Source organism: Lathamus discolor, chromosome 8, assembly GCF_037157495.1.
Source record: "Lathamus discolor isolate bLatDis1 chromosome 8, bLatDis1.hap1, whole genome shotgun sequence".
NCBI lineage: Eukaryota > Metazoa > Chordata > Aves > Psittaciformes > Psittacidae > Lathamus > Lathamus discolor.
The window spans coordinates 10,771,972-10,799,579 of NC_088891.1; the positions used below are offsets into that span (position 1 = coordinate 10,771,972).

The 27,608-nt window shown below is 44.7% G+C and overlaps 1 protein-coding gene across 1 annotated transcript in view; it reads left to right on the forward strand.

Annotated features, from left to right (window-relative positions):
- Positions 1-514: 514 nt before the first annotated feature.
- The window catches only part of HOMER2 (homer scaffold protein 2), a 57,472-nt gene continuing 30,378 nt past the window's right edge, over positions 515-27,608 (forward strand). Inside the window, exons 1-2 of the mRNA XM_065688271.1 lie at positions 515-801; positions 23,970-24,126. Of these exons, the coding sequence (XP_065544343.1) occupies positions 713-801; positions 23,970-24,126 (246 nt within the window). The 5' untranslated portion in view covers positions 515-712. The remainder of the gene's footprint in view (positions 802-23,969; positions 24,127-27,608) is intronic.

Below are 27,608 nucleotides of genomic sequence, written 5' to 3' on the forward strand. Positions count from 1 at the left end.
CGAGCCCTGCATTCGGGCTCCGGGGCCGAGGCTGCCCGGGCCCGTGGCCCGAACGCGGCTGAAACTCCCCGGGGGCTCGGACGCTCCGTGGGTACGGGCCGGGCAGGGGCGCGGGGGGGAATGAGGGGGCTGCGTTCGCTCCCGTCGATTCCCTGGTAAAACGGGTGCAAAGCGTGGCAAGCCGCGGGGAGAGAGCCGCCTGCTCGTGGTCCACGAGTTACCCCGCGGCGCGGCGCTGCCTGCGGTCGGAGGGGCATCCCGGGACCCGCTCGCGGACCGCAGCCGTGCCCGGAGCCGCCGGTCCCTCGGTCTGGGCTGCCCCCTCCCGCCGCTGGGGAGCAGCTATCGGCAGCGGGCGGGGCCGGCCCCGCAACTTCACCCGAAGTTTGCCCGCCGCGCCGTGCCCCCGCGGCGCGGACGCCCCGCTCCGGGGCTCGAACCCCCGCAGGGCCGCCCTCAGCGCCGGCCGCCCGCTGCCGGGCTGGGGAGCGGAGGGGCCCGGGGGCGCGCCCGCCGCCCCGCCCCGCGCCCCCGCCTCGCAGGGCGGTGGGTGCCGCGGGAGGCTGCTCGGTGCCGCCGCCGCCCGGGAAGGAGGTTATGTAAGGGGGGAGGGAGGCGGCGGGAGGAGGAGCAGGACGCCTCGCCGCCGCCGCCGCCGTGCAGCCGGGCAGCCGCAGCCAGCCGGAGCCGGTGTCGGGGCTGGGGCGGCCGCATGTGCGAAGTGGGGACGCGGCCGCCGCTGGCCGCCGAGCGCGGGGAGCCGCCCGGGGGTGCCGCCGCCGAACGGTGCCGCGACATGGGGTGAGTCCGCAGGGCCCCGCCGCCCGTGGGCGCCGGCCACGCGTGGGCGCCGACCCCGCGTGAGCGCCGCGTCCCGCCCCTCCCCGCCCCGGCCCCTCCGCAGGTCGCACGGGTGCGCTCCGCGACCCCGGCGTTTTATAACGTAATTAATCATTTATCGCCCGCTCGGAGCGGCGGCGGGGAGGCTCCCGCCCCAGCCCCCGGCACGTTACCGGGGGCAAAATCCCCGCTGGAATAAGCGCGGAAGAGCTGGGGGTGTCGCGGCCCGGGGAAGGCAGCTGCGGGCCGGGGTCCGGTCCCTCGCCGGGAAGCCGTGGGCTCTGCGCGCCGGGCTGAGCGGCGAGTTCATTGTCAGATGTGTGATGCTCTAGTTCAGCGAGAGCTGCTGGAGGCTCACAATAAACTTGCCTGAACTGTGCCAGTTGTCCTCTAATTTGCGTAAATGTCCCCCCTTGTCCTTTATTTTAAACATACTAGAAGTCTCTGATCACATGTGATCGCCTCTTGGAGAATTCATCTCGGTCCGTCCAAAAATGAGTACTGCGGTTTTCCCATCCTCTAACTTTAACTAGGGGACAAAAGCCCAATGCTGGCATTAGAGCAGTTTGTGAACTGAATCTCAGCAAACAGATGTTAACGTTGTGCTTTTGGCTTAAACTATATATAGGGTTGAAATCCTCTCGACCAGAATGTCTTGGGGGATTCCAAACCTACACATTTAATTTGCTTTATTTTTATCCTGTTATGTTCTCTTACACCTTTCCTCTTCCTCGCACCTCCTCACCCCTCTGTGACAAGGAATCATTCTCCAGTTTCTGAGCTTCCTCATGCCACTTCCAACTATGCAAACTCCCACTGTAGATTTGTTTGTTATTGTTAGTGATATAATTCGAGACCATATGGATAAATAATGAATTAAAATACCATGCATGTGTCTGAATTTGATACCCAAGAGTACTGAATACAAGTACAGAGGCAGAGGGAGAAATAAGATCTAAATGAGTATCTCTCTGTGTATCACTTCAGGATTACAAGGGGCTCATTTGCTTCTTAATTAGGTAAAGTTCCCCTGGAAAATAAACCAGAAACTGGCAAGGGGTTTGGAGAAAGAAGCATCAAAACCTGGCTGGAGCAGCACTGCCCCGCTGAGTCCAGGGTGGTCAGAAGCATCTACCCAAGGGAAACTTGCCTCTGTCATTTACCAGGGCAGCTCTAAAGCAAATATTTGTGTGTTGTCATTTGTAACCATTTCCATGCTGATAGATCTGTTTAGCTGAAAAGTTTAGCTGTGGCATGGAGAGAACTGAGTGGACAATTGCAGTGGTCGCCCACTCCCTTGTGTATGTCAGCCGTAGCTCTGAGCTCGAAGTGCTCTGGCTCTGTATCCAGAGCTGTTCAAGCTGCGAAGGACTTGAAGGCTTTTGAGTGCTCTGATTGTGCCCTGTGCGCTCCGTGTCTGTGCTGCTACGTATGCTGTGCTGGGTCGTGCAGACTTGTACGGGTAGAGCAGGCACATTCACCAGTCTAGTTCAATATCATGATTTAATGTGCTTCACTTCAGGTAAGTTATTTCAGACTCAGCGCAGTGCATGTGAGATCAGTCTCCCAGCATCATTCACTCCCAGGGCTGTGGCGTGGGTTGTACACCCTCGTACGCTCTGTACAAAGTGCACACAAGGGCTTTTGTGGGTTTACATTTTGCCAGTGTCTCACATCATTATCTTGCCATTCATCCTCCTGATACAGAGAACTTGGAAGTACATTTGTGACAGTGTTGTTGCAGCTATGGCTTAGCACGTGTGACACAAGAGAGAGCCCTCCCCATGTTCCTCCCTGTTCCATTGCTGCTGTTAAATCCTTCACCTCTGCGGGCTTCAGCTTTGCCTTCTGTGAACTGGGCACTTCTGTCCTCATCTGTCTGTGTGAAGCATGTTGTGATCAGAGCACAGAGCTTAGTCTGTTTTACTTGGAAGACTATGTTTTGTCCCAGATATTCCAGTGGGATTTGCTTCCTGGGCATATTTTGGTGTCACAGAAGGTGACAATGACTGTACTCTTAGCTCTTAAAATGTTTTTTCTTTTCTTTTTTTCCCCTTTTCCTCTTGGGGGTGACCATTGCTAATGGTTCATTCCAGTGCTGCCTATGGATTTGGCAGTGACTGATGGTGCTATGAAACCTGATACAGCTACTTGAGCTCAGCAAAGCTATTTAAATTGCTTATTAGGTGTGAGCTGAGCTATTTAAACTGTTGGTTTAGTTCACCCTGCCAGGCAGCAAGGTAGTGTCAAGTTTTAGGGAAGTAATTTACATGTTTTTAAAAAACAGGTAAAGCCTGTCAATTCAGGGGCAGTGAAAACAATGTTGTAAAAACCCCAAAACCCACCAAACAAAAAGTGTCCAGGAAAAAAAAACCTGCTTCCATGCCCATTATTCCTTCTGGCAGAAAACCACTGGGTTTAAGTCAAGCCGCTGTTAAGGATCTCACTGGACAAATGTTTACTTTAAAGGGAACAAATAGTCTCCTAAATCACCACTTTCTTCTACCCAGTACATCTGATAACTGCTGTTGCTTCAGTAGTCTTAGAGATTAAACTTTAGCCGTTTCAAAACCACGGTGTCATGTATTTCCAGCTGTAGAAATCTTTGCCTGAAGTTACCACCAGATTTGTCTCTGGGTGTTGCAAGCCAAGGGCTAATACAACCAAGAAAGTGGCTTCCTTGTCTGTGGCTCTGGCTTTAGAGAACTGTGCCTGCTTATCTAATAGCTGTGATCTGATTCAATTTGACCTCAATTTAAGCAGTCTTAAGCTAACTTTCCAGTTATAAAAATGGTTCAGGTTTAGTTATTAGATGATTTAAGGAGATGTTGGATATCTGTTTTATATGTGCTTACATTCTTTTACTGGTTCCATTTCTTTAGTATCTTTTTCTTTCCTTCTCTGTATGTTACAAAATATTTCTTGTTATGAGGTGTGTGACAAGTATCCACTTTGGATTAGACCTGTAAATCACTTCAGTGCTGCTCAAGCTGTTCTTTATATTATCTGTTGGATTAAAATTCAACTAATTTAAATACGTTCCAGCAATAAAATGGAATTTTAAATCTGTTTTATAAATCATATCAAAACGAAAATTAGGCTTCTGTGTGCTAGAAATTATTGCAGAAAGCTGTACAACAATGTAGAATTGTGTGCTGCACAGGTTAATGATGAACTAGCTCATAGTACACTTTCCTTTTGGCTGATGTAAGATGGCTTCTCTGTGCTGCTTCCACAGGGGCTAATGTGGTAAATGAGTCCCATGAAGCTGGCATCCATTCGTACCTCCCCCAGGTGGGCTTTGAGCTGACACCTTCCTCCTGGAAGGTGGGAAAATGGGAGTTTCCAAGTCTGTATCAAGAAGTGAAATAACCTCATCTTAAGGAGACTGGCCTCATGAACAGAATCCTTCCCCTCCTGTAATACTTTCATGAGAAGGTACAGTTGGGGGCCTATATTTCTGAGAGCAGTCATATGTAATGTTTTTATTATGCAGTGACATTTAAGAGCATCAGGAAAGCCTGCCTTGCATTCTTCCCTTCTGCTGTTGGTAATAGTAACGTCCATTGGCCAACATAGGGCTCTGTTTGGGGAGTAAAAGGCAAGCAAATGGGAGAATGAGGAAAGAAGGTGGTGAAGAAAGCAGACGATGTGATGAAGTTAGTGTTACAGGAAGACACTAATTCTGGACGGTGTTCAAAGCTGGCCTCTCGTGGTACTAGCAGTACTTTAGATACCATGGTGATAAGCTTCGCCTTAGAAGCTCTGTAGTGGGGAAGAGTGTGTTGCAGAGGAAATTCACCCTGGCCATCATCCAGCTCCCACTGAAATCCACAGGAGTCTCACACCAGCTCCCTCCAAAGGTTGTCCAAGCCATCTGTCCATGTAGGAGGTGGGCATCCTGGGACCCGGGAGCGGCAGGCAGGTGAGGGCACCTTGGTTTCACTGCAAAGCCAGTGTCCCTCAAAGCAAGGCTGGGATGAGTGTATGCTCAAACACAGCTGAGTTGATACTGTGAGCTCAGGGACTCACTTTTGAGGTTTTGAGGACATCAGCTTTGGTTCAGTTCCTAGCCTAGCTCAGGGAGGTAGATCGCATCAGGCATCATCCAATTGGTGATGGTATTCCAGGAAAGGGGCTTAGATTTGAGAGATGCTGAGGCTGTTAATCTCATGGTTTTTGAAGCAGCTGGCTGGGGATGCTTGATTCTTCATAGCTTCAGTTCCATATGTAGCTATTCCCATTTTGCAGAGTGGTTATAAACTGCTGCTGTTCTGACTTTGGGTATTCAGTATCTCTAGATACCGGTGTCTGTACAAAATCCAGTGGAAAAGTTGGATCCAGAGAGCTCTGAGTTCTGTAACAGTATGTTGGGTTCACTGAAATGGATGGGAAAACTCTGCTGACCTCTACAGTATGTATAAAACCTGTTATATGTAGTCCCTTTCTTACATTTAACATAATTTAAATAAAGACAGAGAGGCAGGGAGCTTGTTGGTGTGGGAGAAAAGGAAGAAAAACCAGAGCAAATAGCTAGATCATCATCAGGATTTGTGTGTGCTTAGGGGTTTGGTGTGGTTGCATTCAGGTGGGTGAACAAACCTGTAATGCTGGTGTGTTTCATCCAAGTCTGCCATCAAGTGAGAGACTTTGTCACCTCTCACACAATTATATGAGGAGCATATGAGGAGTGCAGATAGATGCACATAACTGAATTTTGGCAAAGACCTCCTGTGTGAATAAGCTCCAAGGAAAACATGGGATTGGGAGAAATTACTAAACAAGCTAATAAAAGAGTAGCAGAAGGAAATGATGAAGGAATGACTGGTATGAAAGACACGAGGTTAAGAAAAAAATCTGGGGTCTACTGGAGGTAAGTTCAGCAAACAACAACAGGAAAAAGTCTGCCAGTTCCACAGCTAGTTTGAGTGCCCTGGTGCAAATTACACCAAAATTTGCTCACATAGACAATGCTGTATAAAGAGTAGACACAAAGAAAACTTAATGCTAAGAGAGTGATCACAGTCAAGTTGCTTTCAGCTACTTAACTAATTAATTACCACTGTTAATATGATTAGCACTTGAGGAAAGAAATTATAAGTAAAATATCCTCCTCAAAGTTGGGATGTCCCTTAAGCCCTTCTCTCTGTTTGAAGAGAGGATGGTGAGTAGGTCTCCTGACAACAAAGGCATCATTTGAAATGTTAAGAATTATTTGATGTTTGGTTCCTTTAGACTGAAAGTAGTTTTAACTGGTTCAAGATCTGACAAAGTGTTCAAGCGTATTCCCAGCATGCCTGAAACAGGCATATAAGAGCAATGATGTTGCTTAGAACCCAAGAGCACAGGCATCAGCCTGGTTTTACATCTAGATTTTCTGCAGTGTTGTGTATTCATGTATTCATTTTATTCATTCAGTTGGCTCTATTAATGCAATGCTTACAGTAGCCTCACCCATGAATGTATATTTAAGGACACGTAAGTGTTTTGAATCAGCTGTTGGTTTTCCTGTTAACTTTGTGATAGGGCATGTACAGAGTGAGAAGGTCCTCAGTCCCAAAGGTTGCGACGCAGGCAAATCTCTGCTTGCTTTCACCTCTGAATGCTGTCCATTGCTTTTGTGCACTTTGTGCACTGCAAATACAGCATGTGACTTGTTTGTACTCTGTTTTGGTCGTGGCTCTTTGGGATGTAAATGTGCTTAGGGGAACATATTTCAACTTTGTTTCTCTGATAATTCAGCTGTACCCTGTAAATAGCTGACAATTCTGTTATTAAATCTCAATGTGACAAGGCCACTGCCTTTAAATGAAGACAGGAAGCCTTTAAGCTTGAGCATTACAGAAGCACTTTTAATGGCAAAAGCAATTAGGCAGGGAATAGACTATTAGTATCAGGCAAGGTTACTGCTGCACCATAGCCACACATCACCCAGCACAGGTTAGAGACAGTGTGAGTAGCGGTTGTGTAATATGTACTAATGCAAAATGTACAAGATGAGATTGGATGATGCAGTTGATCTTTGATTGTATTTTTGGTGACACATCCTAGCTGCTCTCTGCCTGTTTGTAAGAGAAATCTGCCCGCTGCTGCTGGCTCGGATGCTCTGTGCTTAGCTCATGTGTGACACGAGTCACTGGCTGCTTACTCCTCATTGACGCAGCAACTGTTAGAAGCTGTTGGACCCTCTTGCATCACTTGGAAATGCTTTGTAATGGTAATTTTACCGCTGGGGTAAGGATTAAAATGAAGACAACATTTTAAATAATTGATGCTTGAGGTGTTGTAGGATTTGTTTAAAGAAAAAATGGGTCTTGGTGGATGACATCAGTGAGCGGGACAGCCTGCTTAGTGACTCATAGGGGAGCAGGAGGCTCTGCTGTGTAGGTGTTTTAGGATTTGTGGGCTTCATGGTGAAGGCTGGCAAGACCAGGAGCCTTAGCTGCAAAACAACTATGGATTTATCATGAAGAACGAGCAGATTTGACACAGGGGAAAGAGGGCCTGGCAATGGAGTTGTGAGCAGAAGTGACTGCTGGTAACGGTGCAAAGCTTATTCACTTCAGTGGTAACGCAACCTCCTTTCCTGCCTCCCACACACACTAGTCTCATTTTATTTATTTGACGTAGCTTATCAAAATGCAAGATTGTATGGGTTTCTGAAGGGACAAACTGTTTTCTTTCCGTCTGGAAGTTTCACTGCAACCTGCAGAATTTAGGCACTCGAGCCCTGCTGCAATTCAAAAGGATTTATCTGTAGAAGTTGCACTTTTATGCCGGCACATCAAGGGGCCTGAGCGAGCCTCTGGAGCTGCTAGGTGGTGGTAGTATTTGCATTATAATAATAGAAGTCCTGCAACTGCATTCTTATCAGGCAAAATTTAGTCCATCAGTGCAGCAAGACAGCAAAGGCCTCTGTGGAATGCATTTAAAAATACGTAGCCAGCTTGTAAAATACTTTTTCCTAAAACTGCTTCTAGTTGTACTGAGGATCCTTCCTTATGGGCTGTGAAATCGTGTGTATGAGTACCTACTGTATACATACTTGTTGTTTGTCTCTGCTTAACACTTTGCAGTAGATTTTTCTCAGATATGGAACACTGTCTTTCTTGAGGGGAAAAACAGATATGACTTAAAACTTTTATGGCTCTGAAGGGAAATAATAATATTAGGTGGAGGTGTGAGCATCTTATTTTCAGTATTCGTTACTTATTGTTTCACCCCTGGAAGAAGAACAGGTAGGGTAGCCAGAAATGGGGGTATTTAGCAAGGCTTTTCCTTTTGAAAACAGTACTTCAAGATGCACACTCTCTGTCTTTGTATTAATCGTGTTGCAGTGACTGGCTCAAGTTCTTTGCTTTTGGTGAGTTTCTCTGTAGCAGCAACACTTTGTTTGTTGCCTTTATTTCATTCCCTGGTCTTATCAGGCTTTTGTATTCCGGCTTCCCACTACAAATCTGTTGCACACGTCTAAAATGTCTCCCTGTAGCTGTTTAAGTGAGAACATGTGATCTGTTTTGTGATACTGAAAATTGTCAATGAAAGCAGTTGAAAAAAAACAGGAGAAATTCTCTGAGATGAGACGCGCAGAATGTTCCCAGCCAGCACCCAGGGCTGCGCTGGGGCTCTGGGCTGCGGGGAGGGAATGTGGGGAAGAGTCTGACACCTTCTTATTGTTTATTTTGGAGAAGATGATGTGTGAAGAGGAGGCGGGAGCTTTGTGCGGGTGGCTAGTTCAGATGCTGGTGCAAAGATGGCAACAGCATAGTTGTCGCCCTGTCTCTGTTTTGACATCACTCTGTCTCTAACCAGGGTGTGCCTATCCACTGCTCCTCCAGGTAAAGCCGCCACCTCTTACACCTTCACATAGCCCAAACCCCTGGTAGCCCCAAAGCTGAAATACTCTGCCCTGACCTGCCAGGAGGTTTCTGCCCAGACAGGGCAGCCCAAGTGTGCTCACAGGCACACGGTACACCCAAAGGCACAACCACTGCCCTTCAGTATACAAGGAGGAGATAAAAGCATCTTTGGAGTCCATTTAGGTATGTGTGTAATCCAGTGATTGTCATAATTAAAGCCCCCTCCTCTAGCTAGGATAGGGAGAGATTTCTTCTGTTATGAAACAATAAAGGAAATTCAGCTGCTTGAAACTTTACAGCAAGCAGGTGAATAAGAGCTTTCTCTTTTAATGATTATTTTATCTTGTGTTTGACAGCTGTTTGTCACTAATGTAGTCCATTATGAGAGACAGCTAATGTTCTATTGTCTTTTGTTGATACAGGTGGTCTTCATAAACTTGTATTTAAGATGTGTTCTAAAAATGTTAACACATAAAAAGCAGTCTGATTTGGTTTATGGTGCTTTTCAAGATGAACAGAAATTGGCTTGGCTGGGAACAAGGATTTGTTACTTCTCTACAGCCACCCAAATTCAAGAAAATTCAATTAAAAGCTTGAGTCTGTAATCCCGGTTACACTGAAACACAATAGCTGCTGTGCAGGGGTCAGATCCCACATTCCAGAAAAGGAGCTGTTGGCTTGGGAGTTATTTGGGGTGGATGGGGAGGCTGCTCGCCTCCTGCCAGGCAGATCCAGAAGTGTATGTGAGTCCATGCTTCCACAGGGAACTTTCCTTTATCCTCTGAGCCTCTTCCACCTTCCTCTGTGCTTTGTAGCAGGGTAATGGGTTTGTGCATAATGTGAAAATCCACTTTGTCTTCTGAGAGATCTGAAGGACAAATTATGTCTTTAAAGTTTCTGTGTGAACCTCAAAGACATTCCCTGGGCAGAAAGTTCTGAGTATCTGGTTTTAGAGACCTTCAAAATTGCATATTATGGAAGAGGTATCAGCTTTCAAGGACTTTGTTGTATGCAGCCTGATGCTCTCAGCAATCTTTCTTGCCTTATTCTGCCTCCCCAGACTGGTTGTGCAGAGGGCTGTGGGGTGGGCTTCCTCCTTCAGCTGGACCGAGCTCCTTGCGATAAACACCTGTGATAAACACCTCTCCTGAGGTTGTTGTTACTGCCTTTTCCCTCTACAGACAAGATGTAGTCTGCATTTTTCAGTCTTGGAGCAGTAATCCTGCATATGTATTGTTCAGATCTTTGCACAAACTTCTCTCCATTGAGTTAGAAATTAGCATTTCAAATTCTATGGGGGAGAAGTTGCCAAAGTTTTTTTATTTTAAGCTTAGAGTTTGGAACAGAATCAAAATATCTAATCCACTTCACATTCCCTGCTTAGTCTTTCCTCCCTGCTTTATGAATTGACATCCTTGTCCTTAGGAGGTAGAGCAATGTTGTGCAACTCCATAAGGCTTCTCCCATGAAATATCAAAGTAATATTACCCTGATTTGCAGCACACTTTCCAATAACTGTTAAATTAGCAGGATTGGCATGAGGTTGTACTGGAAAGAATTTATACTCATCAACTGCTTTACAGGATGACCTCTGATTCATTGGCCAGAAGAGAAAACAGACACATGACTGCTGGGAATGATTTGGGATGGTTCAGTGCTGCCTGTTATCCCTCAAAAGAATGGCTGATTTACATGAGTTAGAGTGGTCCAGACTTTGCACCTTGAATCTAAGTTACTTCTCCTCCAATTTTTAACTTTTTTCATCTCCTTTTGGCACTCCTCCTTCCCATGTGGTGACTTTGGAGCTGCTGCATCTCCCTGCAGGTGAACAGCCCAGCCGGTGCCCGGGGCAGCAGCAGCTCCAAGCCTGGGTTAAAGTGTTAGCTGGGGAGGCACATGGAAAAACACAGGGTTAGTGTGGGTTGTCCAGGGAGAAACAGGCAACTGAAATGCTCTTCTGCTGCCTTTCGAGGGGTAGTAAAACTTCCTAAGGGAAATCTGTGTTTACAGAGATCTGTAATAGAGGCCTTACAAGTCAAATGAATTTAATTCTTAGGGTGCTAAAGTGTGAATGTGCAAAAAGCATAGTAAGAATTTCTCACCAGTTGGCACCTTCTCCTCAGTGGCTGAGTGAGTACTTGATCCATTCTGCAAGCTAACACCAGGCACTAATTTTAGATCACAAAGACTATGACAAGTTCAGTTTCTAGCTCTTGACTTGCTATAATTTACTTATGGCAAATAGGGGAAACTCGTGCATGAACTCTTTTTCTCCCCCCAGCTAGGGAGGTCTTGGCTTCTGCTAACTAGGAGTGTCTTACCATGAGAGTGCCCTGAAAACAAATTCCTGCAGGATGCAAGACATGATTCTTTAATCCTATTTTAAAACAAGTGTTCAGACTTTTGTTCAGATAATTAAACAGAGGGTCATTTAAGTTGTGTACTGTGAGTTATTATTCTAGCATAAAAATCTGTCTAGAATTTACGAGCTGATTTTGCACACATTTGTTTGGTATAAATAGGCAGTAACTTAGAGCAGGAGAGGATCAGGTCTCCAGCATGTACTCTCCCGTTGTTTTGAAGTGTGAATTCGGTGCTGCATAAATCCCATAAAAGGTTCAAAGCTCCACAGCAAAAGTGTTAGTAAAGGATGCAGCCATAAGCAGGCTGTGCCATCTGGGATGCGTATCAGCCTGACGTATTATCCGTCAGGTGCTTTGTTAGCATTTGGTAAATATGATGAGCTACTGGCTCCATGCTGAAGTGGCACTGCAGAACTTAGCAATGGTTTATTCAGACTGCAGGGAGCAGGATGAGCCTCTGGCCACCATGCAGCTGGCTTGTTTTGTTTCACAGGATTACTGGGGCATGGTTCTGTCTTCTCCCAGTTGATTCCTCGTCTTTGAATAGACATCTAACTGCCTATTGTGCATGTGTAGTCCTACTCCATGGACCCTACTGCTCATGGGCCAGAGCTTGGTATGTGGCTACCTTTAATAATACGACAATAACTTCAGCATGTTTTCAACTCAAGAGTAGAGAAGGATTTAGAAGAAAATAGTGGGAAAATAAAGTATATGTATCAGTGCTGCTGGCTCACAGGGCAGCCAGCATATCAAGCAGTAAATAGTGGCAACTAAATAAGGGCAATGCAGAATAGCTAAAATGAGGCATGTTATCCCCTGGCTATCACAGCAGCACTGTGCTCCAGCTGAGGACCCAGCACACAGCCAGTTTCATCAATAACTGTGTGATAGCCGCAGGCCCTTGAGCCTGCACCGAACAGGAATCCTGGGAGAGAGCCCAGCCCCAGCGTGCAGGCCCATCCATGCCCATTGTTTTTAGTCCAGTTCATGGAAAGAATATTTTAGATCATCTCATCACTTTAAACATTTTGGTAAGTGTTAATATACTTTCAGCTCAGTGGAAATAATCACCATATGGCTGTAAGATCTGCCATCTGTCCAGAGATGCTGAAATACAATTAGTCCCTGTAGTCCATTTATCAATCTATAAGTGACAGTGTTCACAGTCCTGGCAACTTTGTCTGCTGACAGAATCAGCACTTGTATAGGCCTACCTGTCTGGCCCTATTATGATCAATATATAAATGAGAGAGAAAAAATCCAGTCATTCAGCTGCGTCTTTCATCCTTGACAGAAAGGGTTAAAAATAAGTCTGTATTGGTGTAAAAGAGACTTGGGAAATGGTATGCCTTAACTTTTGTAGCACTAACTGGATTTTTATGTCTAGTAAACCTTAATTTCATAAGGCAAAGCCAGATTTACTTGCAGTCTTTCAATCAAGAAATAACAGCAGGACAGAGTGTGTGACAGGGGAAAAAATATTATTAAGTCCTCTCCAGTTGTATTAACTTCCAAAGCACAAAGAAGCTAAATGTTCTAAACATGAGAAATGTGATCATTAGCATCAGGCAGGGAAGAATTCATTTTTCCAGTGTTTCTTGTTTGATTTCATAAAAGGGAGAAGATGGTTTTCCAGCAGAGCAAGTAATTGTTGGGGAAAAAAAGGTCAAGCCCTTTTAATTTTAACATTACAAATGATCTGACACTATCAAGGCTCTGACTTTGCTCCTGCAAATCCAGCCGCTCGTGGGTGTCCCAGCCTGGCTGTACAGGACTTGTATTAGATTTGTAATGACTGATGCATGTCTGGGAGATAACTTGTTTGCTTTTACATATTACTAGGACTCATCTTGTATAATAAGTTTATAATGAGAACGTGTGCTATGTTTTGTTTCTTGTACAAATTTTCAGCCAGCCCACACTAATTTTTGAGACTCTGCTGACAGGAGAATGCCTTTTTCTTTTTTTAATTTATTTTATTTATATCTATGTATGCATTATATCCTGTAGATATAGAACCTGCATTGCTTGAAAAATGCTGATCTTTGAAATTGAATCCTCCCATAGCCCAGACCTCATATAACCCGTACCTCACATAACCCACAGAGTTCGAGGCATTGGCATGCAGAAATCAGAAGTGCCAAGGGAGCAGGACTGCAGGGATCAAAACAGTTGGCTGTTGAGGTTCAGGAATTTCTGGGATAAGTTTCTCCCAACACTACCTGTAAATATGTGCAGGTTGTGGTATTAGCAAGTTGTAGAGGTTTGGGTTTGTTTTTTTACCGGTATGAAGGGGGGGGGGGATGGTGTGTGTGTGTGTGTGACAAGGGGAGTAGTGGGGGTTTTTTTTGTTCATACTGTGTTTCTCATGAATAACCTGTTGGTTCCATTTTTCAGACTTAGTAGTTTTTCCCTCTGTAGCTCAGGAGATTACCAGAGGATCTTCACTTTTGTGCTGGGGTTGCTGACAGCTTTTTGTACCATCAAATAAATGTACATATCTGAGAGCTGTACCGTAAATCTGATGGCAACAGATGGTGTTACATTTTTAAAGATTAAAGTGAATAAACTTCTAAATGTTTGAAATTTCCTTTGCATTTTTAACTTGAAGCAGAAGAAATGTGTCATTCCATGATCTTATTGGCTGCTAGTATGTACATTAGTTTCAAGAGCCAGGTCCGCCAGTTCCTTATAGAGGTGCTGCTGGTGTGCCAGCAGCAACCAAAATACTCTGGTTGTTGATTGTCTATTAAAATTGCCAGAAAATAGAAATCTGCTTTTTTCCAGATGGTCTAATTCCAACTGCATTGGGAGGGGAATTGACTGGCTTTAGCTGTGCTTGTTCATGCCCAGCAACTTGCCCTTTCCCAACTACGGCTGTGGGGTTCCTGGCTGTAAGCACGAGGATGCACTTGCACTGGATCCCTCTTTGCTGTTCTTAGTACACTGTCTTTGACTACATTTGACAATTTTTGTCTTCTAGATGGTTTGCTGTAGAAGAAAACTGGTAGCAACAAATCTATCTAAACATGGCAGTGCTGTCGCCAGCCCAGTGCTGTTCTCAGCACGGGCAAGTTGATACGTGTATGGAAAACCCAGTGTGGGCATTGGTTTGCATCTTTCTAATCTCTTCCAGAGTAAATTGCTTATTCTTTAATTGCTTTTAATTTTTGCATGCTTAAGTTTCATTAAAGGCATGTATCCTTGTATTAAACGATCTGTTGGCACCCTTTTTCTTGCAGTCTAATAAAGCACTCGGACCTGAGTGTTTTATTAGCCCAGGTGCTCTGACAACATCGCTGGTCACAGCATGTACCAGCACAGTGTGCACACCGTGCCCTGCCTGTGCTGCCTGCACATGGAGGTGGCCACTGGGACAAGCAAAGCCGTATCATTTGCTTGTGACCTTATGGGGTCTGTAGAATTCCTTATTTGATCCGTTAGGCAGTACATAAAGAGTTATACAACTTGTTCTTTAAACTGAACTGATTGGCTTTTTTTTCCCTGTAGTAGAAGTAGAAGAAAAGCCTTAAGGGGGAGAGCATTTGAATAGGGCATGGGAAAGCATATCGATAATTACATGCATGGATTAGTGTGCAAAAGAACTCCCCTCCTAGGATCTGCTTAGTTCCATGGCTTTTGAAATAATGGAGTATTTAATCATATTATTTTTCAATAATGAAGTTTTGATTATGCTACTGATTAAAAAACAACTTCTCATTTGATTTTTTGTGTCGATAACCTCATCTGCCATGCACATTCTTAGAGCATGGAAGGAGCAAAAGTCCTAAACATGGAGATGCTGCCCTGCTAGTGTCAGTGGGTTTTACATGCACAAACACCCACATGGGTTTTCACATCAATCTTCTGGGTTTAGTTACAATGTATTTTGATGATGTATCCTCTGACATTTAATCTCTTCATTTTTAACACCAAGTAGCACACACAACCTCAGAGTATTCCCAGCTTTCTGCCACACCGAACGCAGAGTGCAGGATTAATAATAGTAATGTAGCCTCCACTAAAGGACAGAGCACTGGAACAGGTTGCCCAGGGGGGTTGTGGAGTCTCCTACACTGGAGATATTCAAGGCCCGCCTGGACAAGTTCCTGTGTGATGTACTGTAGGTTACCCTGCTCTTGCAGGGGGGTTGGACTAGATGATCTTTTGAGGTCCCTTCCAACCCTTGGGATTCTGTGATTCTGTGATTTTCCTGCTGGTTTACAAATGCAAAGTAAGTTACTGTTCTCTTCCAAAATTGTGTCATGTTGTTTTTCTGTTCCTTGATCATTTCTCACCAGTGCTAACTAACAGACACTCTGTATGCTGTCTGATGTGTGGTGAGGAGGCCCAGGAGTGACTGGGGCTGCTGGCACCTCATTTCCTCTTTTTGGATGGTGCTTGAGGAGCTTCATGCATTTCAGATCTTCACTGGCTCCTTGCTTCTCCTTGTAAAACAACACAACCAACTGCCATGGTGTTTTACCTGTGCATGAGGAAATTCATGGTGGCACAGAGCCATGGTTTCATTTGGATTTGGTTGGGCTGCTCTGACAGCAGGTGTGCAGAGTGTTTCCCATACATGGGGTACCCCTGGGCTGGCTCATCCCTGCACACACTACTGTAATGAGCTGTTGTGTGGTCCCTCCTGCTCAAGCCTCCCTGTGCTGTGGCAGAGGCTCTCACCAAGAGCTTTCCAGAGCAGTCCTCAACATGTAAAATGCAAGGGCAGTGTGTGCCAGTGCTTCATCCTTCCCAACGCCAGCTGCCTGGGGGAGATTTTGGTGCATGCAAACAGGTCTGAGAGCCAGAGATGGGGAGTAGTAACAAAGCCAGTGCCTCCTGGGTTTGTGCCTGGTTGAGGACTGCTGGCACCAGGCAAGGTGCAGAGGGAGGCTGCTCTCCTCCGACAGACTTGCGCTCTCTACTCCCAAGATTTACACTTTCAATTTACAATGGCAGTCTCTCGCTGAAATATTACAATGCAAACATTGTGCCCCCAAGGAGGCTGTGCTAAAAGCATTAACTCTACTGGAGCTGGGGGGAGCCAGAGGATGTGATTTTTAACTGATCCAGAGAAATCAGAAAGTTGTTTATGTGCTGATGCAGTCTCATTTGTCAGCAAGGGTAGGAGAGGTGCTGGGGGTAAACAGAGTCCAAGTTTGAGTTTAATCCTATGTAAATGGGAGACTTCGTAAACATTACTGGGGGTGCAAATTTTTGGATCTCTTTTAAATGTCTGCTAAGGAAAAATCACGGAGATAATCAGAGTAACACTATCAGTTTCACACGCGCCTCAACTTGTTGGGTTTTTTCCTAATAAATAACCTTACCTATGCAGGATTAGTTCAGGGGTCCCCTCAGTTCCTGTCACTTGTGTATCCACAGTGTCTTCAAAGGTTAATGGCCATCTGGAGATAGCCCAAGAATGAAGTGTGAGCTTCTCCACTGCCCACGTTAAGCCTTTTAGTTTGTATATTGACTTCATAAAGGCATAATGGTATTGTGAGATCTCACAGATGTTACAATGATTTTCATACCAAGAGCTTTTGTCCTCAAGATTTATTCTTATGGGCTTACTCAGAAATGAGTTTAATTAATGTCTGTGCTTTTAACAGAAAATGCCTCTTTAGCTAGCTAGGTTTTTTCTTAATTTTTCTGACTAAGTAACTGGAACTATTATGTTTCCTACAAATGCAAGAAGCACTTTTGCTAATTACATTCCATCGGTTGAAATAATAATGCCTGCAAAAGAAGGGAGCTTGATGGACTTTTTTTGCATGAATTTCATATATTTCTGCAGGTGAGGTGATATCAAATCTAGTATAAAGTGGGCACCAGAGAATCATGAATGTAGTTATTTGAATGAGTTGCATGACCTTGCCCTTGATTAGCGCTGCTGCCAGACTCAGCACTTCTTTTCAACCCCATCATGAGATTGGTCTGCTTACAAAATAGGAACTTCAGCAGCTGAAAGGCTGAAAAGAAGGACTTTGAATAAATTATATTTTTAAAATAGCTGTTTTCTTGTTTTCTCTATTTTTTTTTTTTTGGGGGGGGGGGGGGGAGCAGTGTTTCTTCTGTAATACTGGTCTGGCTCTTTCAGAGGTTGTTCCATGTACTCTTCTATAGTTCCACCCTGGAGCAGAGAACACCAGGGCTTGGCTAGCAGAGTGCCAACAAATGCAGTTTCTTTGAAGAAAGAAAAGCAAAAACCAAGTGCAGTTGTCTCCTGCCTATTGCACTGGGCCAGTTCTCCCATCCCTTCTGTAGGACAAATATTAAGGTCTCCCTCTTCTCTCTGTGCTCACCCTTCCTGTCTTATATTGCTCAGGGTTGATTCTCCATCCTTCCAAGTAATTTTAGCTATGGAAATACCTGTGTGAGGAGGACTCTTTGCATTGCAGGAACAAGAGGAGCTGCCCAGGACTGTGGAGCCACCAGTGCTTGACTGCAGGAGGGTGATTTGCAGGGCCGGCATTCTGTCCCAGCTTCCTCCACATCATGTAGGAGCAGTTGTTAAAACCACTGATAACTTCTCTCTGGTCTGTTAATTTTTACGGTAGTCTCTTGTTGAGTCGTGAATATTCAGCTGTTGATTTAACCTTTTAAATTCATGTAGTCAAAACCTTCACTAGGTAGAAGCTCTGGTATAAAACAGCCCTGCAATGATGGTGATAGCAAAGCTGCAGAGAGGAAATGAGGCGATTTAATTTTATTTCCAGGCTCGCTACTGGCTCTGTTATCCCTGGATGCCATCTCGCTCCCAACGGCTGTTTCCTCAGGTGTAAAATGCAGCCATTACCCGCCTGCTTGCTTCGTGCTGTGAGTTTTGCACCCTTGCAAGTTGAAACAGGCTCTTCATTTCTGCTGGTTGTGTACACTGGCACCAGGCACCACAGCCTGCCTGTCATAGCTGATGAGATCTGAATGGCCTGGATTAATTAGCATATGCCAGTTTGGGAAGGGAGCAAGCTGCTGGCTTTTGTAATGGCTGTTTGCTGCTGCCACATCTGTAAAATGTGCAGGTTTAGCATTCCCCTCTCCCCAGCAATGCGTATTGCCCTTGTTGACTGGGCCCAGCCTGCCAGCCTGGTTCCTGACCCCAGCCATGATCCAGGCAGGAATGGGCATGGAGGTTACAGTATCTCAGGGAACTGGCCTGAGACAGTGAATTTGCTTTGTCTGTGGCATGCATGACATGTCTTGACTGGAGTGCTTATGGCGAGGCAAGGAGGGGTCCTGCGACTCATCCTCAGTCATCATCAAGAAGCTAGTTCATGTGGTTTTTCACTTCCTGAAAAGATTTGATCCAAGATAGTGCAAGCATTCAGTATGTAAAAGGCTGGAGGACAGCAGACTCTCTCTTTTGCTTTGCGGAAATATATGTATAAACTGCAGCCAGCGTGCTCATTACTGTGCGCAACACCATGAACTGTAACTTCTCCCCACAGCAGTCACATCCTTCATCAGAGTAAATCCTTTTCTTGGATTTTGGTGTTTTGGGGAGAGGGTTTTTTCAAAAGCTTGAGGTGTGTGTATGAACAAGTGAGGAGTGTTACGGGTAGACAAAACAGTATTTTCATAGGTAATTTTTAGGCATTGTTACTTGCCTGGACTGTCATTGAGATGAATATTTCAAATAGGAGAAAAATCTCCATCCATGAACTTGGGGGCCGTCACACAGTAAAATCTAGACAGGCAAGACAGGAGCCTGGCAGGGCAGCAGCATCCCAAGTTCATGGGGACCCTTGGTGCCAGCTCTGCTTCTGGCCTACGGGGGACATTTGGTGACTTCTGGGGTCTTGGAGGAATGACTGGAGACCTTGCTGCTTTCAAGGGACAGGATATACTTACGCAGTGTTCTTTGGGACTGAAGGTGCAAGTTTGCCTTGCTCATGTGCTCTTAGCCCTTGGAGGTGTGTGTGCATTTTTGAGAAGTCAGAGGCACAGGTAATGCTTGGTGGCAGTGGCTGTCAGGGGGACAGTAGAAATGCTATGGTGGGAACAGCACTTCTCCAGTTAGCAACATTGATTATTTTTTCATTATCATAAATGCATACAAATGGCACTCCAAAACATATGTGAAGATGCACGTAAAGGATTAGTTCTTTTCATTGCATTGTCAGGCACTAGTAGTGATGATCAATACAGATAACTACTGACACCAAAGTTTTCATGGTGTGTTTAGCAAATAAAATGTTTTGTGTTGTGACCAGTGATGGGAGGGTGTCACAACGTGGGATTTTGTGTTTGTGCCTACTCTTTTTCCTTCTTGAAAGAGCATCATTATCTAATACTTGTTACAGCAAATCACTGCAGATCTGCTGGCACTGTCAGGTAGTATAAACTTCAGCGTGTGCATGATGCTGGCCTGTAGCAGGAAGCACCACGTTCCAGACTCAGACTGATGCACTTTCTGCAGGCAAGTGCCTCCTCCACCAAATGGCAGCTGTATGAGGACATGTTCTTTCAAAAAATATGTTTATTCCAATTGGTAAATTAGGCAGTTAGTGCAAAGCTGTCTAGTGTTAGTGTGGGGAGAGTACAAATAATCCGGTCCTGCAAACTGGGAATCCTTATCTCAGAAATTATTTTATGTGATCTGTTAATGAAAGTTTTAGCAAAACATACAAATAGTGGCTTTCCCTCTGGCGAGGTACCAGAGCTCCTATCACAAATACGTTTGATGTTCCAGATCCTACAGCAAGTAAAGGAGCTGCTTTGTTCTATTACATCTTGGTCAGCGCATCTACCAGATGCGCACTGGACACTTTGCACATTTGAAAGTACTTGGGTGCTGATCCTGCAGGCACCCAATGAGTCACCCTGTTGTATTTGCTATCAGAAAAGATTGCTCCAATACAGAAGTGTGCACATCATCAGTGCTTTGTTCAAAGCCAGCTCTGCACAGCCCCCCGCACGGCTGGGCCTGGGGCTTTCCTGAATGCTGGCTGGCCCCCAGCCATGTGCCAGGACTCCATCAGCCGCTGATATCCCACAGCCTGTACGATGCTGGCTGCCAGTCAGCAAAGGCTCTTGACAGCTGAAGTGATTTAAATCACTGGTTGTGCTCATGATTCAAATGGTAAACACGGAACTTTGAATTAAATAATTTGAACTTTTCCTAAGTGAGAGCTCATTCCCTCTGATTAGGAAGAGTAATATAAAACACATGGCTTGCAGCTAGTCATACACTTGTAACATTTGGCATGGTTGTATATTAACCAGAAAGTGATACTGTATCTCACACAGCTGTGAATGCAGTTGGTTATCTCTAGATAGTTAATAATTTAAAAAGCTTATAAAAGTGCATTTTCTGTTTTGTTCTTTGTTTAATAATGCAGATTTATTAGCTATAATTTAGGTCTCCATTTGCTGCCTTTCAAGCAGCTTTACTCCAAACAGTGAATGTTAACTGTCAAATTGATTTTTAAACGCATTTTTTTATAAGGGTATTTAATCAATCATTAACAACTTTGGTTAAAATTAATGAGATTTTAAACATTCATAAATTCTCTTTGTCTTGTGATTTATGAGTCTGTAGCCTGGTTGGCAGAGCCACTGCTCCCTGCCTCCCCAGGCAAACTGGCAGTCTCATGTAACAAGCAGCTTACAGGGGCTCAAACCACACAGGATGTGCTGTGGGAATTTCAAGTTAGCATTGTTGTGGTTTTAAGCATAAAATGAAATGATAAAATGAAAAGGAAAGAAACCCTGGCCTGGAAAACAGAGTTAATATTCTAACAGTAAAGTGATTTCTTGAATGTCAGAAGTTGCAAGTGAATAACACAGAATAATCCTTCTCAATTTGGAGTTCTGTGAGGTTGTCTTAAATGCTTTAAAGTGTCTAATTCAGTGTTTCATTTGAAAATTGAGTGCCACAGTTACAGAGTTGCCTCTGTGTGTGCTTCACTGGTCAAAAGAGTTTGGGATGCAATGAAGGAGGATATTCCACTACCCCCGTGTAAAAAGCTGCACCGCTGGAGTTTGTCACTGCTGCTGGGTTTGCTGTCCTGTGGTGTGAGGGAAGGCATGGTGGCACCAGCTCCCAGTGCTGGTAGTGCACTTACGGGCCTTGTTCTGATGCATTTGGGCTCTTTGGGGTAACAGCTGGGTGCAGACCTGCAAGTGGATTTGGCTGCAGAGCAGGCACAGCTGCAGAAATGCAGCTTCTTTTCTTAGTTATTGCGAGCCAAACTGTGAAATCCTTCCAGGAGGTTGTGTCCTGGGGGTGATTCTGCTCCAGGGGCTCAAAAATCAGTCTTGGGGCTTTGCTGCTTTGTAGCCACCTGTGGCAGAGAGGTCGAAGGCATACGTGGAGAGCAACCAACTGGCCCTTCCAAATGTAGTCTTAATGGAAGGTCAACAGCTCATTTATCTTGAATGAGTTAAAATGCCTAAGTTTGCACATCACATATCCTTTTTCTTAATAATTTATCAACTAGTGCGCTATCACTGTGATGGATAGGGCTGCTGTTTGCACCCAGGAAGACAAAATGCACTCATTTTTTGGTTTAATAATCATGAGAATTAGAAACATAGTTAGGTTTTGCCTTTACTTTTCAATAAAAGTCCCACATGAGTAGATAGATGGCTATCTCAAGCCCTGAGCTTCATTATTCACTAATTTATCCATTTGGATGCATGTATATGGCTCCTGTTGGCAACAGTCGCTGCTACGAAACTCCTGAAAAACTGGAGATAGTTTTTCACTTCATTCTATTCTTATGCCCAGATTTACTTCATATGCTTACAGCTCTTGCTGCAGAGAGGCCAGGCATAGTTTCAACAGTGTTTTCTGGTATTGTTACGATGACTTAACAGAGTTAAAGCTGTTTGTGAAAAAGGTTTGCATGGAGGAAACTTCTGAAAGTTTAGACTGTGATATATATAAGTTGTATTGTCATTAGCAGAAACTATTAGTATAGAATCTACTAAAAATACAGAGTTAAGTAAAAGGCAAAATAATTCAAGATTTTTCTTCACTCAGGGAAGTACATATTTTTAGAGTAGAAGAGTAAGTGGCTTGGGGGAAAGTGCCCTTCCCTGCATTCCTTATTGCAAACAAACTCTGTGACCTTCGTGGGTGTTACGCTGCTAAACCTGTGTAATGGGTGATGGAAATGTTTCTTAAATGTTATGGAGACCTGCTCCTTCTTTCCTCACAGCTGAGGATGGCATTGATTTTAGCATGTGAAATGAGAGTCAGGTTCAGTGAGTTACTGATAAGGAAGAGCAGAAGCAACTGCTGCTGTTTCACAGCTGTAAAGTGACAGTCTCATTGTAGTTTCCATTTATTTCATCGCAGTATTGTACAGGGTTTGGCACTGCTGTCCATCCAGAAACTTGCACGGCAGCCTCTGGAAAAATGTGAAACTTTGCAAGGAGGAAACCCTTGCTTCACTTTCTCCCTCCTGAGGACTCGTTGGGCTGTGCAAGTTCACTCTGTCTTTCCTGACCTAATTGTACTCTTAAATCACTTCATCTGTTTGATATTCACAAATTTACTCCCACCGATGTTTGATCCAGTTCGCACGTGCAGTACCTGAAGTCGTTCTGTTCTGCAGAAGCACAGCTGGGTATACAGGGAGCTGAAGAAATCTTAATAAAAACATAGTTCCAAAACTATGGGACTGAGAATAATAGAAGATAATTATTTATATGAATAGGAAAGAATAGCATATGAGAGCATGAGGTCTCTCTGGCCTTTCACCTACCTCTTTTCATTTGCTTTGTGCAAAATTCAGCCTGGCAGCCTTTTCAGTTTTCATGTGGTAAACATTTTTGGGTGGTGACTCTATTGTAGTACAGTAGGGTTTGAATCCTGTTATAATTCTGTCAGGAGTAACTATTCATGATACAATATTTCGCATGTGGTAAGAATATATTGAGCAGTACACTTAATGTAGGCCATTATATACTGTAGCTTTTAAGAACTAAGAGCATAAAAATGTATATAAAAGCATAGTAGAGCTTGATTTGCAGTTCACTTCTAAATTTGGATTAAAGGTACAGTTGGAAGTGAGTTTAGTTTTATGGCCCTTAAGTAAGTCTTAATTCTGATCTTCAACCCAGAAGACTTTATGTGTATCATGTTTTGTTCTTTTGGTCCTGCATCTCTGCTGTGATGTGTGATTTGCATTGTCACACATTGAAGGTAAAACAAAACCCCTCCACTGTGAGCACAATTTTCTTGATGAGAAAAAGCATTCAAGGAGGATTGGTGTTCAGGAACAGGGTGTCGGGGGCAGTGTATCATCCACTGAGTTGAACTGAAAGGCAGTATATATCAACACAGGGTTTTGCTTGTATTTCTTTCCCCCCTCACCCACCAGGATGATTGACTGCTTTTGCCTCTGATGAAATTTTCATGTGCATCCACGGAACAGTGGGATACTAAGGATAGAGATTAATATTTCAGTAATTATGCTGTGCCTGTAGGTTGCTGGAGTCCTTGGTGCATCCACAGAGGAGCCCTGGCTGTAGGTAGTGGTTCACAGAAATGCATGGTAGGAGGAAATCCAGCCAAGGGGCACTTGTTATTGCTTTTGGCACAATATGTGCCTGGGGAAAGACAGAATGAGAGTGTCCTTTCCTGGCAATGAATATTTGGAGGAAAAGGTGGGTACTGAGTTAGCATAACATGGGGAGAAAACAGGCAACTGCCTCCTGGGCTACAGCAGTAACTTTAGGGCTCTGAGTGTCACTTAGCGATGCCAAGGAGAGCTGCCCATGGCTGGATCATGGCTCAGCAGTGTCGCTGCTCTGCCTTTTCAACTTGGGGGATTGGCAGGTTCTCTCTGTCTTGTGCTTTCAGCGTGCCTGGTCAAGGCTGGGCTTCTGAGACATTTCACCTTCTGCAGACTCATGCATCCATTTCTCCTGTCCCTCCCTATTCCAGAGAACAGCCCATCTTCACCACCAGAGCCCATGTCTTCCAAATTGACCCCAGCACGAAGAAGAACTGGGTTCCCGCAAGCAAGCAGGCTGTAACTGTTTCCTACTTCTATGACAGCACGAGAAACAGCTATCGGATTATCAGTGTGGATGGAGCCAAGGTAGGAGGCTGATGGTACCCCCACGTGTTTATTGTGCAGAGAGGATTGTGACTGTCAGCCCTGGCTGAAGATGGACATGGGAGGGCTACATTAAGCTCTTAAGTTCATAAATGCTGACTTTTTAAATATAACTGTTCTGGTTTCAGGGCAATAATCTGCAATGGGCATATGCAGTGAATACTGGAAAAACACAGGGCGCCTTAAAAGTGATTTTGCCAAACTTCATTTGTTTTATCTCTGACTAGTTTGACTTCACGATCTTAATGAACCAAGAGCTTTAAGTGTCCAAACTGAGCCTGTAGCACAGTGTATAAAACTATCACTGTATTAGGTAGATAAGGCTGAGGCCATTTTTGGTGAAAAAAATGTTCTTTTTAAATGGAATGAGGAGACTGATATGTGCAGACTAGAGCTTTTAATGTAAATGCCAGCTGCATACTCACTTTTGCCTGGTTGAACTGTTTACAGGGTAGCACTGAATTTTCTTTAGCTTTTACACTGGAGTTCATCAGGCTTAGGTGACACATTAGGCAGGAAGATTTCCCCACCACCACTGGTTTTTCTTTCTTCATTTTTCATTACCAGATAGTTCACTGAAGTGTTTCCTCTAAGAATCCTGATCGATCGGATCGAATGGGTTGCTCAGACAGCAGTTTTTATTACATACCACATTTTATCACTCTGATTAGTCCCTCTGAAGTAACTAGTGAGGTGATTGCTTTCCCCTAGCAGACCACAGTCAAATGTGTAAGTTAAAACATTTTGCTCATGTACAAAAATCATCTGTCATTTCTGCCAAAGCACAAACCACAGGGTAATGAGACAAGTTTACAGCCTGTTTATCTATGTTCTGTTTGGATGAAGATGTTAAAATATCACTGTCCTGGGAGAGAGATTGCAGAAATCATCCCTTACTAAAGATTTTCTATTTGTCATGCGTATGTCGCATACTTGTTTTTCCAAACATCTCCTGTGCTATGTTTTGTTATATATTGGCTTATAAATCAGCCATACTGCCTGCTGAAATTGATGGTAATGTTTCATTGACATGGGTACAGCATTAATATATCTCCATCAGCATGTTGTTTGTGCTGGTGTGTTCTTTTCCAGAAGCGCCAGCTAACCGCCCCAGCTGCCTTGGTTTGCCGTCAGCACACACGACCCCTGCAACTTCTTGGGCAGAGCTGATCCCCCCCATAGATTTGCTTACACCCCATTGGCTGCTCCTGCTCCTGCTTGGGTGAAGCTGGTGCTGGTGGTATTGGGCTGTTGGCTTTACAAACCCCAGCGCACATGACTTCCAAGCCAGAAGTGCTGTACTCGCAGCAGCAGGTCGCTTGATTTGTGTATGTGCATGCATGCATTAAGACCAATTAATGAAGAGAAAGTAATTACTGTGTGTGGCAGGGGAAAGCTGCAGGGGTAGCGTGTGCCCTCAGCCAGAGGCTCTGCCAGAACTGCAAAGGACGTGCTGAGAACAAGATGGGTGTCCAAGCTTTGCTTTGTAATCTGCCCAAAAGACATTTAGAGGGAGCCACCCGCCCATTTTAGCATGTCTTAGAAGAAGGTGAGCTTTCCATGATTAAAATTCTCCCTCAGGGCTTCCCAAGCAAGAATCAGTTGCTGGCCACATGAATTATTCCTCTTGTATTGAAACTTTTCTGATTAAGGAACAGGTTGAGAAGAGATGCTGCCTTCACTCTCACCTCTGGAGAGTCCCCCGTTACCCTGCCTGTCCATTTTAAGAATGCTGATTTGGAAAAAGAAGGGCATTTACACCAAAACAAGTTAAAAGTTGCCTCTCTCCCTCAAACAACTGCTGTTTAGTGTTTTGACCTATTTTTCCAGCCAAAAATGAAACTGGGTAGGACTGTGAGGAAGAATATAGACAGTATCAGTTGGTGGTGTCCTGTTTTCTGTATATCTCACTTATTAGAATAAAGTTTTGCGTGTGTTGGCAAATACCAGATGGGTTAGCATCACAGCATCCCCGCTGGCAGAAGTTATCTCTGTTTTAAAGATAAAAAAAGCTGAAGCTCAAGTAAATTAAGGGAGCCTGCCCTAGAAGGAAGGTGGTGACAAAGGATGTGTATCTCTTACAACTCTGAATCCTTGTGCGAACTGCAGAGGGGCTGTTCTAATACTTTATTTTAGACAAACACGTATGAGGCACATTAGCTTGCAGAGGCATTTCACTGAAATCCAACTTGTATAGAATCATAGAATAGTTAGGGTTGGAAAGGACCTTAAGATCATCCAGTTCCAACGCCCCCGCCATGGGCAGGGACACCTCACACTAAAGCATGCCACCCAAGGCTCTGTCCAACCTGGCCTTGAACACCGCCAGGGATGGAGCATTCACAACTTCCCTGGGCAACCCATTCCAGTGCCTCACCACCCTAACCGGAAAGAACTTCCTCCTTATATCCAATCTAAACTTCCCCTGTTTAAGTTTTAACCCATTACCCCTTGTCCTGTCACTACAGTCCCTGATGAAGAGTCTCTCCCCAGCATCCCTATAGGCCCCCTTCAGATACTGGAAGGCTGCTTTGAGGTCTGCACGCAGCCTTTTCTTCTCCAGGCTGAACAGCCCCAACTTTCTTAGCCTGTCTTCATACAGGAGGTGCTTCAGTCCCCTGATCATCATGATCATCCTCATGGTGCTCCTCTGGACTTGTTCCATGTCCTTTTTATGCTGAGGACACGAAAACTGCACACAATACTCCAGGTGAGGTCTCAAGAGAGCAGAGTAGAGGGGCAGGATCACCTCCTTCGACCTGCTGGTCACACTCCTTTTGATGCAGCCCAGGATACGGTTGGCTTTCTGGGCTGCGAGCGCACACTGCCGGCTCATGTTCATTTTCTCATCGACCAGCACCCCCAAGTCCTTCTCTGCAGGGCTGCTCTGAATCTCTTCTTTGCCCAACCTGTAGCTGTGCCTGGGATTGCTCCGACCCAGGTGTAGGACCTTGCACTTGTCATGGTTAAACTTCATAAGGCTGACATCAGCCCACCTCACAAGCGTGTCAAGGTCCCTCTGGATGCCATTCCTTCCCTCCAGCGTATCAACCGGACCACACAGCTTGGTGTCATCAGCAAACTTGCTGAGGGCGCACTCAATCCCACTGTCCATGTCAGCGATGAAGATGTTAAACAAGACCGGTCCCAACACCGATCCCTGAGGGACACCACTCCTTACTGGTCTCCAGCTGTACATTGAGCCATTGACCACAACTCTTTGTGTGCGGCCATTCAGCATGTTCTTTATCCACCAAAATGGATACGAAGATGTTGGATTCATTTTGGATATTTTCTTACCAACAGAAGTTGATACTATGTCATAACAATAAAAATATTTTAAAGTGATCAAGAATACAGGGCACTTCACTTAAACACTGTTACCCAGTTGCCATGAGCTTTATTTACTTCCAGCAGTCAACGTATTGCTGTGGGCAGCGTGTTGAATTGCAAGTACGAGGAGT